The sequence below is a fragment of the Elephantulus edwardii genome, unplaced genomic scaffold (assembly GCF_000299155.1).
Source record: "Elephantulus edwardii isolate Elephantulus edwardi_28Jun2011 unplaced genomic scaffold, EleEdw1.0 scaffold00101, whole genome shotgun sequence".
Classification (NCBI taxonomy): Eukaryota; Metazoa; Chordata; class Mammalia; order Macroscelidea; family Macroscelididae; genus Elephantulus; species Elephantulus edwardii.
This window is the reverse complement of record NW_006399851.1, coordinates 262,412-281,332: the sequence shown is the minus strand read 5'-3', so window position 1 is coordinate 281,332 and position 18,921 is coordinate 262,412. Positions and strand designations below refer to the sequence as shown.

Here is an 18,921-nt window from a genome sequence, read left to right as displayed (position 1 = left end):
GAGAGAGAGAGAGAGAGAGACAGACAGAGAGAGAGAAATGATGGAGGGTCAGCCATGAGTCGGTTCAGATTCAACTGTACATACAACAATGCTCATGCTGGTTCTGGGACCTCCACACTCTTCCTGAAGAGCCTATGAAAACAATCGTCTCATTGCTTAATGCTCAGCACAATGTCAGCAAGACAACATCCTTGGCTGATTGAAACAGAAGTCAGGGCGAAGTGGATCTGGCCCCAGTTGTTTAGCAAAGACAGAGAAGAGGCAAAATTGAGCCCAGGTTCTGACAGGCAGCTCCTGGAGGACACTAACAGGACCCCTATCTTCACTTCTCCCAGACCATATGGATGTCATCCAAGACCCAATATCCTGGGGCTCCATTAAATGTTACAGGACCAATGTTGTTACATATCTTCAAGCTGATTCCAACTCATAATGACTCCGTGTAACCAAGTTGAACTGCTCCACAGGGATTCCTGTTGCTGTTTTTGTTGTTGTTAGGTGCCATCGAGTCAAGTACAACTCATGAACCCTATGAACAAAAGATCTCAACCCTGTTCTATTCTGTGCCGTCCTTACACTTCCCGACACACAAGAGCTCATTGCAGCAGTCACCGTGTCAATCCACCTGGCTGAGGGTCTTCCTCTCCTTCGCTGACCCTCCACTCTTCTCAGCATCATGTCCTTCTCTAAAGAATAGCCCCTCTTAGCAACATGCCTAAACTATGTGAGGCAAAGTCTCATCATTCCTGCCTCCAAAGAACACTCTGGTTGCACACTTTCCAAGACATAGCTGTTTGCTTTCTTGACCATACATGGGATGTTCAGTGCTCTTCTCCAACACCACAGCTCAAAGGCGTCAATTATTTTTCTGTCATCCTTATTCATTGCATAGCTAGTAATCAGAAAGACTATGGCCTGAATCAGACACACCTTAGTCCTCAAACTGACATCACTACTCCTCAATAATTTGGAAAGGTCTCAAACTGCAGATTTTCCCAGTGCAATGTGCCTCCTTATTTCCTGACCGCTGGTACCAAGGGATTGTGGTACCAATTGTGTTAATTGTGGATCCAAGCAAGACCTAGGGTTTCCTCATTCAATTAAAAAGAGGCCCTCAGAAATAGAGGTTGACATAGTGGCTATAACCATGACCACAGGCACCACAGTAAATAGGAAGATGGTGCCAAGCCAGGCTGTGTTTCATTCTGTTGTACAGAACAACAGTGGTGGCTGTGAATTAAAGCCAGCTCACTGTCACCTAATAACAATAACAATCACTTTTATGAGAGCAGATGACCAGGACTTTCAACTATAGAACCACAAGCCGTTAGGCTAGCAGCCAAGCATTTAACCATCTTGCACCGCCATTGCTGCTAGGACAGTAGAGGCAGAGGCAATCGAAATGTCATACTTTCCTTCAGTCACTTATCCACTAAGGCCATTCAGGGTGGACAGGTTTTAGTAGAGCTCCCAGATTAAGACAGACTAGGAAGAAGGATTGGCCATCCACTTCTGAAATAACAGGCCTCTGAAAACCCTGAGAACAATACAGAACACGGATAGTTATAGTATTAGGGGTAGTGCCCAGATTGGAAATCAAACAAAATGAGGAGAAATACTGCAAACATCCTTTGATAATTGGAACATGGAGTGTATGAAGTATGAGCGTTGGAAAACTATAAGTTGTGAAAAATGAAATTGAATACAGAAACATCAACAGTAACAAGATGAAATGGACTGACTTTGGCCACTTTGGATCAGACAACCACATGGTATACTCCGTGGGGAAGGAAAGGTGGTTATGAATGGAAATGGCATTCATAGTTATTAAGACAATGTCAAGAGTCGTTCCTGATTCGATGATACCTCACAACAACACCACCACAATGTACTAGACGCTCCACAGGGAGGGATGTGTGGATCTGAGGAGGCCCCTTGCAGGAGCGGCATTCATTTGTCCCTGCAGACAGGCTAAGGCTTTGGTGGGCAGAAGGCATTCCAGGAGGAGGGAATGGCCTAAATAGTCAAGGAAATGAAAACAGTCTTGTCTACAGAGAGCGAATGGGCAAGTTCTCCCTGACTCAAAGCCAAGCAGGCTGCCATCAAGGTGATTCCGGCTCATAGGGACAGAGTAGGGTCCCTAGAGTTCATTCCATAGGGCTGATTCTGACTCACAGTGGTCCTGCAGGACAGAATAGGGACCACAGGGTTTCCGAGACTATCATTTTTATGGAAATAGACTCCCTCATTTCTCTCCCATAGAGTTGGAACTGACTCACAGTTGACCTTCCAGAAGGTTTTTGGAGATTTTGAAGCTCCGCCTCACTTACTTTGGGAATGTGGCCAGGAAAGATCTCTCCTTGGAGAAGGACATCATGCTCGGAAGGGTGGACGGACAGCGCAGGAGAGGGAAACCCTGGATAAGATGTATTGGTACAGTATCTGAGGCAATGAGGGTTCATGTGTCAGAATTAGTGAGACTGGCTCAGGACAGGGAAGGGTTCAAAGCTGCTGTACATAGGGTCATTATATACCTCACGGGCGACTCAATGGCACATAACAACAATAACATACTATGACAGATTTGGAAGCAGGAGTGGCATCCACTTCCTAAATAACATGTCTCTGCAAACTCTATGAACTTTGGTAAATGTCGATAGTTGTAGACAGGTTTCAGGCTTTTTGTTCACAGAGTCACTATGAGTCGCGCTCGACTCGATGGTAACCAAACAACAACACAACAACAAATCACACAGGAGAAAAGTGTTCATCCTCCTCCCTCAGAGCAGTTCGTGGATTCACACCCCTTGCCTCTAGGTTGGCAGCACAGCTCCTTGCCCACTAAACCACCAGAGCTCTCAAGTATTCTCACTGGCAACCTTTTGGTTAGCAGCTCAAAGCTTAATCTACTACCTACATGCACAGGTAAGAATCAGATTGTGATTCCGGAAGAGTGCCCGCCATTCGCGCTTTGCTTCCCACAAGCATGACATCAACCTACAGAAATCTAACAGAGGAGCAGGTAAATGTGGGAGGAGACAGCGCCTTCTTCCTTCCGGGGCAGCGAGGCTGGCGAGGGGAGGGAAGTGGGAGAGATCACAAGGGGTTGTGATTATAAAGGGCTCTCAGTCGGAGTGTGCCATGCTCTGATTCTGCCCATTCTGGTGGGTGTCTGAACTGCTTGTCAGTGTGGGGAGAGTGACTGGATTGCCTGTTTTTGAACAGCTAAATCTGTTCCTGGTTGAATAATTGTATTTGTATACCCTTCGCCAAATGAATGCAAAGTCTACTAGCAACACGGATGTGGTAGGAGTTCAAGAAAACTCTCACCCTACAGCTTATGATGATGATGACTGAGACAGGCGTCAGTGCCTCCTGCTAAAACCCCAAGCAGCCCAGAAGAGAATAAGAGAAGAATCCCTTTGGCTTCCTCAATTCTAATGGGATTGCTGTTGTCACTATGTGCCACAGAATCAGCTCCTCCTCACAGCGACCAACTAAGCACGAAGCTGCCTAAAGCTTTGCCATCTGCACAGTTGCTGTCATGCGTCAGTCCACTGCTGCAGCCACTGTGCCAGTCTGTCCCATGGAGAGTCTCCTTCTGTTGCACCGACTCTTTATCTTACCAAGACATCTACCCATGCTGTCCTTCTTCACACACTTTGGGCATGTTGTCAGGAGGGTCCAGTCCTTGGAAAAGATACCAGTGAAAGACCCTCAACAAAATGGATTGACACAGTGACTTTAATAATGGGCTTGAGCGAAGTGGCGATCATGGTGATGGTGCAGGAGGGGGCAGGGTTTACAGCCATTGTTCAGAGAGCTGCTCTGAGTCGTATTAGACTCTGCGGCACCTAACAACAACAAGCTGTAAAAGGATACATTTCTGCTTGTTAAAGCCATCTACATGTGGCATCTATCCCTGCAGCACTCGAGAACCAAGACACACCCACTTGTGGAACATGTTAGAGCAGCGTTAGAGAACTGAGACACACCTACCTGTGGTGTCTGTCAGAGCAGCACTAGAGGACTGAGATGCATACATGCCACATGCAGGTACACATGTCACAGTACAGAGTCAGAGAGCTCTGCCTTCGGAGTCAGGCAAATTCAGGGTTTGGCTTTTAGGTGGTTTGTTTGTTGTGGTTTTTTTTGTTTTGTTTTGTTTTTTCAGATTCAGGTTAGAATGTGGTTCTCATGTTTGCAAACTGTCCTTACTAGCAAACTCTGGGTTTCCTTAATGTCTACGAATTTCAATTTTCCCGGTGTCAGACTAATATTAGCTCTCTTTATTGTCATTAGGGAACATGGATGGCTTAGTGATAGGGCAAGTTGTTCTGCCAAAAAGGTAAGTGGTTCAAATCCACCATCTACTATTCAGGAGAAAGACGGGAAATTTCTTTCCGTATGATTTACTGCCTATGAAAACCCACTGAAGGGTCAGCTACGAGTCAGTCCTGACTCAACAGTTCACAGCAAAAACAACATGTTATCATTAGCTAGCATTAAGTTCTGCCCAGTAGAAATATGGTGGCCAGCACCATCTCCATGATAAATGCAGACTGAACCATTTCACAGATTTCTTTTCAGAAGTAGCTCTCCAGGCCTTTCTTCCTCATCTTAGTGTGAAGTTCCATTGAAATCTGTTTGGCTTCACAGCATCATGCAAGCTGCCACTAAGAGATGAGTGATGGCTAAACCCGGGATCCATGGGAAGGTGTTCCACTCAGAAGACAAGAATTCTACCACTACACCACTGATGTCATGTGTATTAATTCTTATTGTTGTTATTGTTGTGTATTATTAATTCTGACTCATAGCCTCCCCGTCTGATGGAGCAGAAATGCCCCGTAAGGTTTTCGAGGGACAATATTTCTGGAGCAGACCATTAGGGTTGCCACAGAATTGCTGGTGGGTCCAAACCACCAATATTTCAGTTAACAGACAGGTGCTCAACCACTGCACCACCACAGCTCTTTATTTCAATTCTTACAAACCTAGAAACAAACCCTTTGCTGTCAAGTCAAGTTATGAGTCTTGCCAACCCTCCGTCAGGTGTCTGAGGCGGCAACTCCTTTGGGAGGAGACGGCCTCATCCTTTTCTCAAGAAGCAGCTGTGGATTCAAATTGGTGACCTTCTGCCTAGCAGCACAATGCGTAATGCTCGGCGCCTCCGGGCTCTTGTAACACAGTGTAACTCACTGCCACTGGGTCAGAATCGACTCAGTGCTGACCAGCCAGCAGACTTTCAGAGGCTGTAAATTGCCTGAATTTCTCCCTCAGAGTTCCTGGGTCAGCTGTAAGATTGAAAGCAGAGTTCCTGGGTCAGCTGTAAGATTGAAAGCACTAATGGCTGTGCTGTGTTGCAAAGGGGCCCATCAGAGCTGCTTCCAAACACAATCCTGCGGCTTTCAAATCAGAGAGACTCAGACTTCATCCTCAGCTGTGGCTCTTACTAGCCGAGAGAACATGGAAATCTAATTAAGCCTTGTTTGCCTCATCTGTCAAAGGATGGTGATGATGATGATAAGCTGGTTAATCAAATTGTTGGAGGATTAAATGAGATAATGCACTCAGCATTCTGACCACGATGCACGGAACAGTGAGTACTCAGTAATCTGGGTTACTAATCATAGCTGTTAGTCATGGCTATGCCCAAGTGCTGTGACTGGCACACAGCCCCAGCCCCAGCCCCAGCCCTGCAAGCCTGCAACCGCTGCCCCACACTCTTCCAGGTCCCATGGCAGGCATTTCTGTTTGAACCCTGAACTTGTCAGTCACGTCTCTCCCACCCTTCTCAACAGAGACCAGACACCACACAAATCATACATCCATCACAAAAAACCACACACCATACACACACACTACACACCATGCCCCTCTCACACAAACTACAGCACATATACACGCACATCACACACAGGCTGCACACCACACATATACATGTCATACACACCATACTTAAGACATAGTTCACTTACGTGACATACAGACTACATACACATAAACACCACACACATACACATTGTACACACTACACATGCATGCACATAAACACACACAGCAAACATCACAAACCTTGCTTCACCTACACACACCAAACTACATACACATTACATAAACACATACATACCACACACCCTACAGTAAGTGCATATATAACAATCATTACATACATATACAGGCCCACATGTATCACACACCACATACAACGCACACCATACACACACATCACACATACACACCACAAGTCATGTGCACACACCACATATCACACATATGTGCACAGCACACACACGTCCTGTCCCACAAACACTAACACACACAGGGGCAATAATTCCTGGAGTCTTGGACCCGGTTGAGTTGGATGGGGAGGAGCTGGCAGCTCCCACCTGCCATCAGCCATCTGTCCTCTCTGCAGTGACCTCTCAGTTCCACAGTTCAGGGGAGAATGGCACATATACCCTCCTCGTACTGGGAGTCACTGGATCCCTGGGGAGGCTGCATTCTGGGCTCTGTAGGGAGAGGGTGATATTAGGAGAAAAGCCAGCAGGAGGGTGTCAGGGCTTAGTGACTTGGAAAATGCCACACACACACACACACACACACACACACACACACACCCCTTTTGTTCACTGCTCCCCTGATGGCTCTCAGCAGTGACTAGAGGAGATGCCTCATCATAAGAAGGAACAGCTCTGCCAGCTGATGCTGAGGGGACATGCACAGAACTGGATACCCCAGCCACCCCACCCACCTTATAGGCACTGGTCAGTGGAGCAGGTCATTGTGACAGAGTGCACCCCAGGGTTGAACTGCACTCCACAGACTCCCTGTGGTGATCACACATCCACACACCTTTGTCCCTGCCCTCCTGGGCAGATTCGGAGCCAAGCTCACACCATCTACACCCTCTCCCACCAGGGAACTTCCATGTAGCACAGGTGCTCCATAAAGTGGCCGGGAAACACGCAAATCTCCCCAGTCGTGGTCTTGGTAAAGTTAAGAGGAAAATAAAACAAAACTACAAACAGCAATTCTCTGCTTTGCTCAAGAGAATGCTCACTTTCCAGCCACCAATCACTATCCCCAACTGTTCATCCTGTCTCCGTTACCTAAGTCTGTGGAAACAGAAATACAACGGGGGGGGGGTGCCTTTAAAGGAGAGAAATGTGTTTCCTCTCCATTCAGAAGACTGGAAGTTCGGATCTGGGCCAGGGCTCTAGTGAAAGCTCGTTCGTTCTCTCTCTCTCTCAAGGATCTCCCATCTGTTGGCTCTGAAGGTGAATCAGTGGTGCCTCTACGGGCCTGCACTGGGTGACACGATCAGAAGTGGCCACAGAAAGACTCTCTATGAAGTGTCTCTGCAATGTTCCAGAAGAAATTTATTATTATTTTTATAGAAATATCCCTATAGTTAGTTTTTAAATTGAGAGCATTTTCCATGAGCCCAGCCTCCATGTATCTCTACAAGGCTAAGATTCGGCTAATTTACTTTTGGAACCTTCAGCAAACCAGCCAGTGTCAGAGGAAGTGAAACTAAGGTGCTTCTTAGAGACAAAGATGGCGGAACTTTGTCTAATATGCTTTGAGCATGTTACTAAGAGAGGACAGCCCTTAAAAAAAGACATCACGTTGGGAAAGGTCGGGGGTCAGAGAAAGAGAGGATGCTCTTCAACGAGATGGATTGACACAGTAATTGTAACAATAAGCTCGAGGAAAACAGAGCTGGTGGTGACGGTCCCAGATAGGGCAAGGTTCAGTCTGCTGTTTGTAGGGTCACTGTGAGTCATAGTCCACTCAATGGCCCCAGTAACAAAGAATTCCAAGAAACCTTGGTGGCACAATGGTTCAATAACTCAGCTGCTCCCCCAGCCATTCAAACCCACTGCTCTGAGGGAGGATGGCGAGACAATCTGCTTCTGCAGAGATTCGTGCACTGTTTCTTTCATTGCAGTTGAGTCTGAACTGGCTCAGAGCTGACCCTCATTGTGTTTCTGAAGTCGTGAATTGCATGGGAGAACACTGTCCTCTAGTTTTCCTGGGAGCCGCGGGTAGATTTAAACCTCCAGAGAAGTTTAGCATTTGGGATAACGGGACGACTCCCTGTCCACTAGGCCACCAGCACTCCTTCTATAAAGACTGTTGTTTTGTACCATCGAGTTGGAACTGACCCAAAGCTGAGCCTCCAGAAGGTTTTCAGAGGCGGTTAATCGCATGGGAGGAGACTGCCCATCCTTCTGGAAACTCCCTCTGGGTAGTCTTCCTTTATCCAATAGGGTAGCCATGAGTCAGAATTGATTAGATAAGATTGATTTGGATTTTGGGTTCATGTGTTTTAGGTTGGCCGTGTAATACAACCAGGCTTCCTTATTGAACAGCAAAGTGACCAAGTCACTACGCACCTTGCTTCCTTTTCCCAGAGTTCTAGCAACTGCAACAATGTTTGGAAAGTAGTAGTTTGAAGTCTCTCGTTTATTTTCTTTTTGTTTTTTCTTTACCAATCTTTCTTCTCTGGTACCAAAGTTGTTGTTGTGTGCCATCAAGTTGCCTGCGATCCATAGCAACCCTATGTATAGTAGCTCTGAAGCCTGCCCTGTCCCGAGCCAGTCTCACTGACTCCAACAAACCAACCCCTATTGCCCCAGTTTACTGTGTCAATCCATCTCATTCGGGGTCTTCCTTTCCTGTGCTGTCCCTCCACCCTTCTGAGCATGAAGGTCCTTCTCCAAGGACTGGTCTCTTCTGGCCACACGCCCAGAGTATGTGTAGTTTAGGACTAATTTTAACAGAATCTTTCAAAATACGTGGGCTTTGTGGGCAAAGAGTAATAGGAAGAATAACTTGCAAATCACACAAAATACCTTCGCATCTTAAACTTGAGTTAGTTGTTTTCGTTGTCATCAAGCCAACTACAGCTCATAGTGACCCTTTGAATAACAAATCAAAGCATTGCCCAATCCTGTGCATTACTTCTCATTATGCAAAGTTGGTAACTATCCATTGTGAGAAGCTAAAATTCCAGCACATTTGAGGAATAAAGTATTCAGATCCAAAACTAAACAATGTGCTATTTGCTCTATTACTCACACTGCCTTCCATGGCCACATATTTTGATCTAGTTCTCCAGACAGACCATAAAAATTTCAGAATTCATATGCTCTGCTCCCTAACACAAGCAAAGCAAGCATATTTTCTTCTAATATATTGATTTATTTCTGTTCTTTGCATTTATGAGTCACGAGCCCCTGTGGAGTACAGAATGTTTGTAGGATGTACTAACTGTTTGTATGACCTCCATTTCTCCAGAACTCTTCTGATGGCTGGCTTAATTACATTATCCTGCAGAGCTCTGAGCGGGAAATCAGTCACTACATCGTGATCAGCAGGCAGTTTGTGGCCGTAGACTCCTGAGCTCCATGGACAGAGCTCTGATGGAGACAGGCTAGCAAAGAAGGATGAGGGGAAGCCATTGTTCCATAACCCTCATGAGGATGGAGGTAGGTTCTCACTCCGTGGCCGACACCTCAGACAGGAAGTGAAATGGCTGGATGACAATGGCAGACTGTGTCCTGTCTATACCCACCCAGGTTTTTCATGTTCTGTCCCTGAATGTTTGTCCCTCTGAGAGGTCTGCTCTCCCAATTTATGAGAGAAAGGAAAGAACGTTGGCTTGGAACTCACCTCCCCTTTGCAGGTAACTCTTGGTGCCCCTGACTCTTGGACTGAGTGGTACTGCTCCATAGGATGTCCCAAGCTGTAATCTTTGTGGGATCTCTCCCAGGAGAAATATCACCAGGTCTTTACCCTGAGAAACCACTGAGTGGACTTGAACCACCAATCTTCAGGTTAGTAGCCAAGGGCTTAATTATTGAGCCACCAGGGCTTCATGACACATATGAAAACCAAATTACCAAACTGTTGTCAATTCCAACTCACAGCAACCCTGTAAGACAGAGTAGAACTGCCCCATGGGATTTCCCAAATTTCCTTCTTTTATGGACAGACAGCCTCATCTTTCTCCCACCAAGCCGCTTTGGGTTTGAATCACCAACCTTTAGGTTAACAGCCAACTGAAAACCATCTGCACTGTCAGGCTTCCTACCTGCAATCACCAGGAACCAGTAAGTCGGATCCTCTCTGGTCTTCTAATAAAGAGCCGTCAGCTAATGAACATCTTCTTATATGCTTGTTCTGCAGAAGTGACTAGTGGTTTCACTGTCATTCCCGTATATTGTGCCATGGACAAAATAATAATAACAACAATAAAACAACATCCATTCACTTATGCATCACATGTTGACTGAAAAATCTACCACTATTTGCAAGCACAAGGCAGGAAGGGTGGAATACAAAGGCAACCACTGCCCTCAAGAAGGGAGATGCCTTTCAAGGGAGTGACAAGTAACAACAGTGAGTGCATGGCTGGGTTATAATGCGAAGGTTTGCAGGCAGAGAGGAAGACCGCAGCATGTGGCTTATGTCTCGAAAGATGACTTAGCAATCCTCCTAGGAAGAGAACATTCTAAAATACTCAAGGCAGAGAGGGTAGTGCCAAGACAGGGACGCCTGAAAGCGTCTGAGAAAAGAAAGCCACTCCGTTCTGTCTCCCATGCTTTCTGTTATTGTGTGACAGAACAGACCCATAGCTGACCCTCCTGCAGGTTTTCAGAGGCAGTAAATCACAGGGGAGGAGATTGTTCATCCTTCTCCCATGGAGCAGCTGGTGGATTTGAACTGAGAGTGTTTGGGACTGCAGCACAGCTTCTTACCACTAGGCCACCAGAGATACCTGAAGACAGAATTGTTGTTGCTGTTGTTATGTGCCATTGAGTCACCTGCGACTCATAGCACAACAGCCCTAAACCCTGCTCTATCTTGTGCCAATCTTTCTATCTCTGACACACCTACCCTTATTACCCCAATCACTAAATCAATCCATCTCATTGAGGGTCTCCCTCTCCTGCACCGTCCCTCCACCCTCCCAAGCATGATATCCCTCTCCAAGGACAGGTCCGTCCTTGCAACATGTCCAAAGCATGTCAGATGAAGCTTCAGAATCCTTGTCTCCAAAGGAGCATGCTGGTTTAACCCTCTCCAGGATGAATTAGGGGGACGATATTTCACAGGCCAAGAGACCAATGTGAGGGGACTGTCCATGGAGGTAGGAGTTCTAAAAGGCAGAGGGGTGCTTAGAGAAAGAGGAAAGAGGATCCACAAGTCTGGTGGCCTGCCGGTTGTGGGATGAGGAAGACCAAAATCAAAGGGAAGCCCACTGCTGGGGAGTAGATTCAACTCATAGGATAGAGAACACTGCCTTGTGGGATTCCTGAGGCCGTCAGCTTTATGGGAGCACACTACCTCGCCTTTCTCCCAGAGCGCTGGAGGGGATGAACTGCCCACCTTTTAGTTAACAAACAAGTGGTTTAGCCCCTGCACTACCACAGAAAGAGGATTTGTGGCTTTTGAGGCAACTGGATGGTTGGATGATAGGGTCCACTTAATAGAAAAGGGTTTTGTTTTGTTTCAATATGAGAAGACAAATGAGTCCAAGTGGCATAGCACATTGCATGTTGTACTGCTAATGGAAAAGTTGGCAATTCTAATCTACCAGCCCTCAGAGGAAGGAATGTAAGGCAGTCCCCTCCCATAAAATTTACAGCCTCAGAAAACCAGTGGAGGGTTGCCGTGAGTCCAAATGATTGGAAGAAGTCAGTGGGGTTGGGTTTTAGATTAAAAAAGATAAATACATTTGCACCAATAAATAATGTTACTCATGATTTTAACTTCTTTTTACTACTGGCTCACAGAACATATCTTCCTTTGTAAATGACACAAGCTGACTTCAAGCCAACAGTGCCCTAATTAGAGACATCCGGGGCCATTCCAAGCCCTCTCCTCTACATTCCCTCCTCCCAGGATGATTCTTGCTTTAGAAACATCTCCTCCTTTTCACAAGACACCCATCAGAGTTCAGACCCAGGACAAGCACCAAGCAGTTCTGGGCTTCAGTGCAAGTTTGGGTTCTATAAAAAGACATAGAGAAAACAAGGAGTAATGGTGCCATTTTGCCTTTAATGGAAAAGTGGCTAGCAGTTAAGAGTGGAAAAAAAAAGGTTGCTTTTAAAAAAAAATTTATACAATGTTTAGAAATAATGACACATACATGTTTGAAAACCAATAATGTCTTTTATAAAAATAAACTCTGAATGTGTGATTAAAAGGGGAGGCCCCAGTCCTTTTTTGCTGCATAGACACAGCATCAGAAGGTGAGAGGTTCGTGTGCGCCAGGCTCACCCCAGCACCTAGGCAGAGGGAGACTTGACCTTGGACGACAGCGCCTGCTTAAAGCGCCTCTTCAGGTCCTGCATGTTGGGTGAGCGGGGCCGTGGGATTATGGAGGCTCGCCTCCTCTCCGCGCCCAGGCTATGCATTTTGCTCACTTCTTTGCAGAGATGCTGAAACACATCACAGACATCCTCATAGTTCTCACTGGTGGAGATTTCCAGGAACAGGCTGCCTAGCTCATTGGCCAGCTGAATGCCATCGTGGGTCTGCACCTGCCGGGCGTGCAGCAGGTCCCCCTTGTTGCCCACGATGATGACCGGGGCCTTGGCGTCAGGGTGGACCTTCCGGATGTGCTGGTACAAAGGCCGGATGGACAGGTAGCTGTTGTAGTCAGTGATGGAGTAGACCAGCAGGAAGCCCTCTGCCCACTGCACACATCTGGACAGAGAGTCCACCGCCTGGATGAGATTGTCTTGCACCTGAAACAGATCAGGAGTTTAGATCCAGGAAAGTCACAGTAGGGGCTCGCTCCAAATAGCATCAAAGCAACCCTGGCAGAAATTTTGGAAAAGGAAACCACTTCAATTGAGATTTCAGATGCTGCCCACTGTTTTTAAAAGCAGGAGGCTTTTAATTTGCAATCGTCAAACTCTCAGGCCCACAGTCGGGCCAGATGCTTTTATAGGTTGTTCCCAGTGCATTCTTTTCAATATCCCCTCTTTGGAGAACAGTTTGCAGCGAAGAAGGCGAACTGTTGAAAGGCTCCCAGGAGACCTTCCAAAGCACTAGGGCAGGAGATGGGGGAAGCAACTCATCATAAACAAAACGTGGAAAAGCCGCCAAGAAAAACAGCTATTCCCGAACCCATTAAGATATTTTTAGTATGCACTGCTTGAGAACAAATTCCTCCTTTCTGTTCTTCCCCCAAATCTCTCTTCCCTAGAAGAGACAAGCAATTAGTAACTTGTTAATCAGAGTTGCATTCTTGAATGTTTGCCGAGGAGGGGGGGAAGCGGTATTTGACTGCCAAGAAGAACTGAAGCACTGTTTGTTTGGGGAATACTCCTTCTCCAGAACTCCTATGCCCCCATCCCACCCATACTCCCACTGGCCATGCACTGATAGTGGCTGGGTTTCCCAGTGGTGAGACCCTGCCTTTACAGCAATGCCTCCAGTAGCTTGCAGAGACAAGTTTAGCTTATCTCTGCTGCTAATCCAGGCAAAGGCTGTGCCTCTCTAGCGGTTCGAATCCATCAGCGAGAGAGAAAGCTGGGCAGCCTCCTCCAGACTTACAGACTGGGAAACCTGCTGAAGGGTCACTATGCGTCAGAACCGGTTCGACGGCAGAGAGTTTGAGCTTTAAGGTGGCCAAGAGGAGAAAACTGTCTCTAACCCTCCTTGGAGGGTCTCTCACACCCCCATTTCCTGGCCCCACGCCTGCGTTAAGCGCATTCATTTCGTGCTCAGACATCTCGCACATGCGCGCAGGTCAGCACCGGGCCACGACCATGCTCGGCCCGCTTTGGCTGGTGCGGATGCAATCAGCTTTTGCTGGCACCCGGGTGTCCTCACCTGTAAGCTCCCAGGCGTGTCTTGGATCTGCAGGGACAGCTGGTCTCCCTCCACAAAGACGAGCCGAGAATACAGTTTGCCTGGAGAAGGCAGGAGAGTGGCTTTTAAAAAATCTTACTCTAATAGACGCAGAGGTAGGATCAAATCAAGACCCCACAGAACACGCAAAGCCATAAAAGTAATAAGAGCGGGATGATGCTAACCTGTATTGGGTTCATAATCACCAATGAATCTTTTGGTCAGGAAGCGCACGATCATTGCTGAAAAGGAAACAAGACTCTCAGTTGGAGCGATCTGCAAATCTCAGGGAGAGTAGCGGGCTGGGAAGCGCATTATAAGCCTCTGCCACAGGCGCGCCGGTCGCGGCCTCAGCTCCCGCTTCGGTGATGGGGTTTGAATGGAGTTACTCTGGCACCATCCCTTCGCTCAAACAGGTGTTCACAACCAGAGGGGTCCCTGGGAACGTCTCGGGAGGCAGCCACAGGGCCAGAGGGTAGCACCAACGTGGATCCATGGAGCAAACTCCTAGGTTCCTCCCTGTAACCTCTGCCCTCCCAATTCTGTCGGTCTTCCAGCCGTGGGTGAGGAGTCGGTACTGGGATGAGAAGCCCTCTCGTCCCGGTTCCCGGCCCTGTCCCACACGCACTCACCACTCTTGCCCACGCGGCCAGAGCCCAACACGGCCAGTTTGATGTCCTTGGGCAGTAGGCAGTCCGAGGAGGCCTCCGGAATGGGCGCGAGCAGAAAGTTCCCTGACATGCTGGGCAGCCGCATGGAGAGCGGCCAGTAGAGCGAAGTCAGCCCAGTGCAGGGCGCGCGGCAGCGCAATACGCCCGGGCAAGGCGAGCAGAGCTCCCTGCAACACGGACGCGATCTCTCGGGGCTGGAAAGCAGCTAGCTAGCAGGTGGCGGGCTCGCCCTCCCTAGGGCTGGTTAAGGGAGCTGTACACTGCGAAAGAAAGTGCGAGAAGTAGCGGAAGGTGGCCGAAACCAACCAGACCCACGGCTTTTAAAAGGCTTGGCGAGCAACACCGCCCCGAGCTCCGCCCCGGTCCGCCTACTCCCGGAGCGGAGCAGAGGGGGAGACGAGGGAGACCGCAGACTGTCGCCGTGGCCGTGCGCAATCCTAGGCTCCTGACGCGCTAGCCTGTCTGTCTGCGGCGCACAGCAGCTGTTAGGTGGAGAGCATTCGAGGACCTAAAAATTGGAGAGGGGGCCGTAACAGGGACGTGCGCAGCACCGACGCCCCTAGACCCTGCAACTATGCTTGGAGTGCGCACCGGAAGCCGTTCGTCAAGGCCCTCCCTGCCGAGCGACCCTGCCCAGCCCATCTCTCCACAGAATTCTCCATCGTTGAAGTCAGGAACAGACTTGAAATCTGAGGATGAGCGAAAGACAGGAAAGTGAAATCAGACCTTTAGAGTTTACAACAGTGGGAAGGATAGGTTCCTGTGGGGTATTTTTCTTTTCAAGAACTGCTGCGGAATACTGGGGACAGAGACCTTTGATTTGGCATTAGGTTAAAGCATTTCTTATAATCTTGCTGTTAAGCCCACTAGGTGCAGATGTTTTCAGCTCAACTTCCAGACACCTTAGTGATTCATTTAAAAAAGCACCATGCGTTTTTCCTCTGCTGGGAGCTGGGCCCTGGGTGGGTTCTCCATCGTGCGATTGACAGACACATGGATTTGCTTTGTTAATAATGAAGTATGAAGTATGAACGTTCAGGCGCAATACAAGTTGAGTTGAGGAACAGTGGGAGGAGAATACAGTAAAAAGGTAACATGTGGCCCTTGGTTTCAGCTTTGGGATTCCATCCTTACCGGGTCTTCATGCCCTGCGTGGTCTCCCATATGTGTCCAGCTGCCTTGTCTACCCATTCCGCTTTCTCTAACTTTTCTGTATCTCTTTCCAACTTTTTTTTTCAACTTTTTAACTTTTTAAAAACATTGTTTATTTAACTTCAAAAACATTTCAGCATTCTAAAGCGTATTTAAAAAAGGAATAGAAAATTGCAAACTATGATCAAGTACAGAAGGGTCTGAAACTTCCATGGATGCAGTGGCTCTTCATTTTAGGAGGGTTCTACCATTTGTTTACAAGCAAACAGTTTAAAAAAAGACTGCACTTAAGAAAAGAAAGCAAACCCCCTCCAAAATTCAAGTATTTCTCATGCCACCTGACACCCATAACCTTTTTCACAGCTAAGAATGGCAGCAGAAGCTATGTCACTATGTACAAAAACAAGACAACCTGAAGCTACATAGATGCCCACTGCAGTGGCAGCAGGACAGCTTCACAGTGCATGCCTTGAGATCCGGCACCCCGAAGGGCATCTTCCCCCACACCAAGCTTCAATGCCAAACATGGACCACCAAGACCTTGTCCTGGTGGTTTTGTCATTTTTACAAACTATAGGTATGTGCAGCTAAAAACATGGTATTTCTAGCCAATCACCATAGTCAACATGACCTTACAAGTTAAATCAACAGGGTGGGGGATGGCGGCATAGAAATACCAGTGACATCTTTAAATACTTTGTCTCACCAACAGCAAAGTGCATGGTGAATGCCTTTTCATTTTAAAAATGCTTGGACATATGTGCTACTTTAATACCGTTTCAGGGTGCTCCCACAGCCACTTCATGTGAACCACTGACAACTGATTTCTAGAGCACTTTGAAGGGTCTACAAGATGGTCCTGATCCAATTTTTGTAATTAAACTTAATGAGGGCAACAGACAGGTCTCCAAGAGATGTGGCAATCACATAGGGCACCCTCCTATACAAAGGTATCACAAAAAGATAAACAATTCTTTTATTCATACCCCCCTGCTCCTGTTCTTCTTCCTCCTCCTCTTCCTCTTCTTCTTTTACTTCTTTCTAGCCTACTGTAGTAGAGCCCTTTGTGCCATCAAACTTCCCGTTGGACTTAACAACAACATTCTTCTCATATTTCTCTTTCTGCTTTGCCATCTTGTTAGCATAATGTCTGCTTCTTGCCATCACACAGGTTATTCCAATTCTCATCCAGCTTCTTGGCCACATCGCCAGTAGAGATGCCAGGGTTTGTCAATTTGATCTTAGTATGAAATTTGGAACAAAACAGGAAGAATCTAGATGGGGACTGGTTAGGGGCATTAAGGTCCTTCTTCTTGTCTCCTCTCACTGGCCTGTAGTCCTTCATTTCTCGGTCAGACCATCTCTTGTCTACCTTGGCCGTCTCATCAAACTTGGCTTTTTCTTTCCCAGACATAGTTTTCTTCCTCTCTGAGCACTTCTTGGAGAATTCAGCAAAATTAACTGAAACCTCTGGATTTTTCTTCTTATGTTCTTCTCTACACATCTGCACAAAGAAGCTATATGCAGACATCTAGTTCTTTGGTTTCTTAGGGTCAACTTTAGCCATCTTAACTGTATTGTTTGTGGTCTGGTCAGTGCAGCTAACTTACTAGCTTTCGCTGCTCAACAATAATCACTCCTTATTGCTCACAAGTCTGTAGGCCAGTAGGGCAAGGGCCCATTTCTAGGCCAGGTTCAGCTGATCTTGCATGGGCTCGCCCATGTCTTTGCTGAGATCAGGCAGGTGCACTAGGCAACAGCCAGTCGAGGATGCCCTCACTCCACGGCATCTCACGGCCTGGCAGCTGAGTGAGGGCAATAGCTAAGTCAAGTGTCTCTTGTCATCCAGGAGCTCTGCCATGGCCTGTTATGGTGACGGAGCAGGCTTCGAAATCAGAGATGGAAATGAATAAGGACTCTTGAGCCCTGATTTAGGAGAAGAGCCCATTACTTCTGCTACACTGTCTTGGCCAAACATGTCACAGGGCCAGCCCAAAGGCAAGGAAGGGAGAATCCCCACTTCCTAGTGGAAGGAGCTGCAAAGCCATGCTTGAAAGGACTGGGATCCTTTTTAGTATCTACCACTCTGATTACTGTCAGCCTCCATCCACCCAACAGTTCACATCATTAAAGTCTGACCCTTACGTCAAGCTTGACTCCAACCATTCTTACTTCCATATCAATACCAAGTCCTATCATTCTTACTGCCTCAATGTCTTGGTGCCTCCTGCAGAAATTATCAAACAACATAACTAATATCACATGAAGCAAAATCCTGCTGAAGATTATCCAAAAACAACTGAAACACTAAATTGACAGAGAACTACCAGAAATACACACTGGGTTTATAAGAGGCCATGGCACTAGAGACATCACAGCCAATGGATCACAGATGGATCTTGGCTGAAAAAGAGAGTTTCATTAACTATGCAAAAGCATTTGCCTGTGTGGATCATACAAATAGTGACTAACCTTGAGAAGAATGGGAACTCTAGAACACCTGATTGTGCGTATGCAAAACCTATATCTGGATCAGAATTAGTCATCAGAATAGAAACATTACATGGTTCAAAATTGGGAAGGAGTGTGTCAGGGATGCATCTTGTTTCCATACCTTTTCCATCCGTATGAGAACAGAGATTTTGGGAGGCTGGAGTATATGAGGAAGAGTGTGGCATCAGGATTGGAGGAAGACTCATCCACAACCTGCATTATGCAGATGATACAACTTTGTTGAAACTGAGGAGGACCTGAGGGATTTGCTGCAGAAAGCCAAGGATTGCATTCTTCAATATGGATCCAAAAGACAAAAATCTCATCAGAGAGACAACATCAAAAAGACAAAAATTCTTATCACTGAGCCAATTGGAAGCACTATGATAGATGGAGAAGAGATTGACATTGCTAACAATCTCAGCTTGCTAGGCTCTACAATCAACACTCTTGGCACGAGCAGTTAGGAAATCAAAAGACAAATGGCATTAGGAAAATCTACCAACAGGTACCTCTCCAGAGCAATGATGTCAGTCTAGAGACTAAGGTGCACCTGATCCAGGCCAAGATCTTCCCAATTGCTTGCTATGCATCAGAGATCTGGAAAATGATTAAGGATAATAGAAGACACCACAACAAGATAAAGGTAAATAATCCAATAGAAAAATGGGCACAGGATATGAACAGGCACTTCACCGAAGACGACATTCAGATGGCTAACAAACAC

General features: G+C 46.9%; 1 protein-coding gene and 1 pseudogene across 1 annotated transcript; both read right to left on the bottom strand.

The window, feature by feature from the left end:
• Positions 1-12,305: 12,305 nt before the first annotated feature.
• RASL11A (RAS-like, family 11, member A) lies at positions 12,306-14,634 on the bottom strand. Its single transcript, XM_006891594.1, has 4 exons — positions 14,511-14,634; positions 14,064-14,120; positions 13,861-13,940; positions 12,306-12,767 (listed from the first exon to the last, which is right to left on the bottom strand). Exons 1-4 carry the CDS (start codon positions 14,632-14,634, stop codon positions 12,306-12,308), a joined length of 723 nt encoding a protein of 240 aa, XP_006891656.1.
• A 149-nt stretch (positions 14,635-14,783) lies between these two features.
• Positions 14,784-17,268, bottom strand: LOC102855789 (annotated as a pseudogene).
• Positions 17,269-18,921: the final 1,653 nt, after the last annotated feature.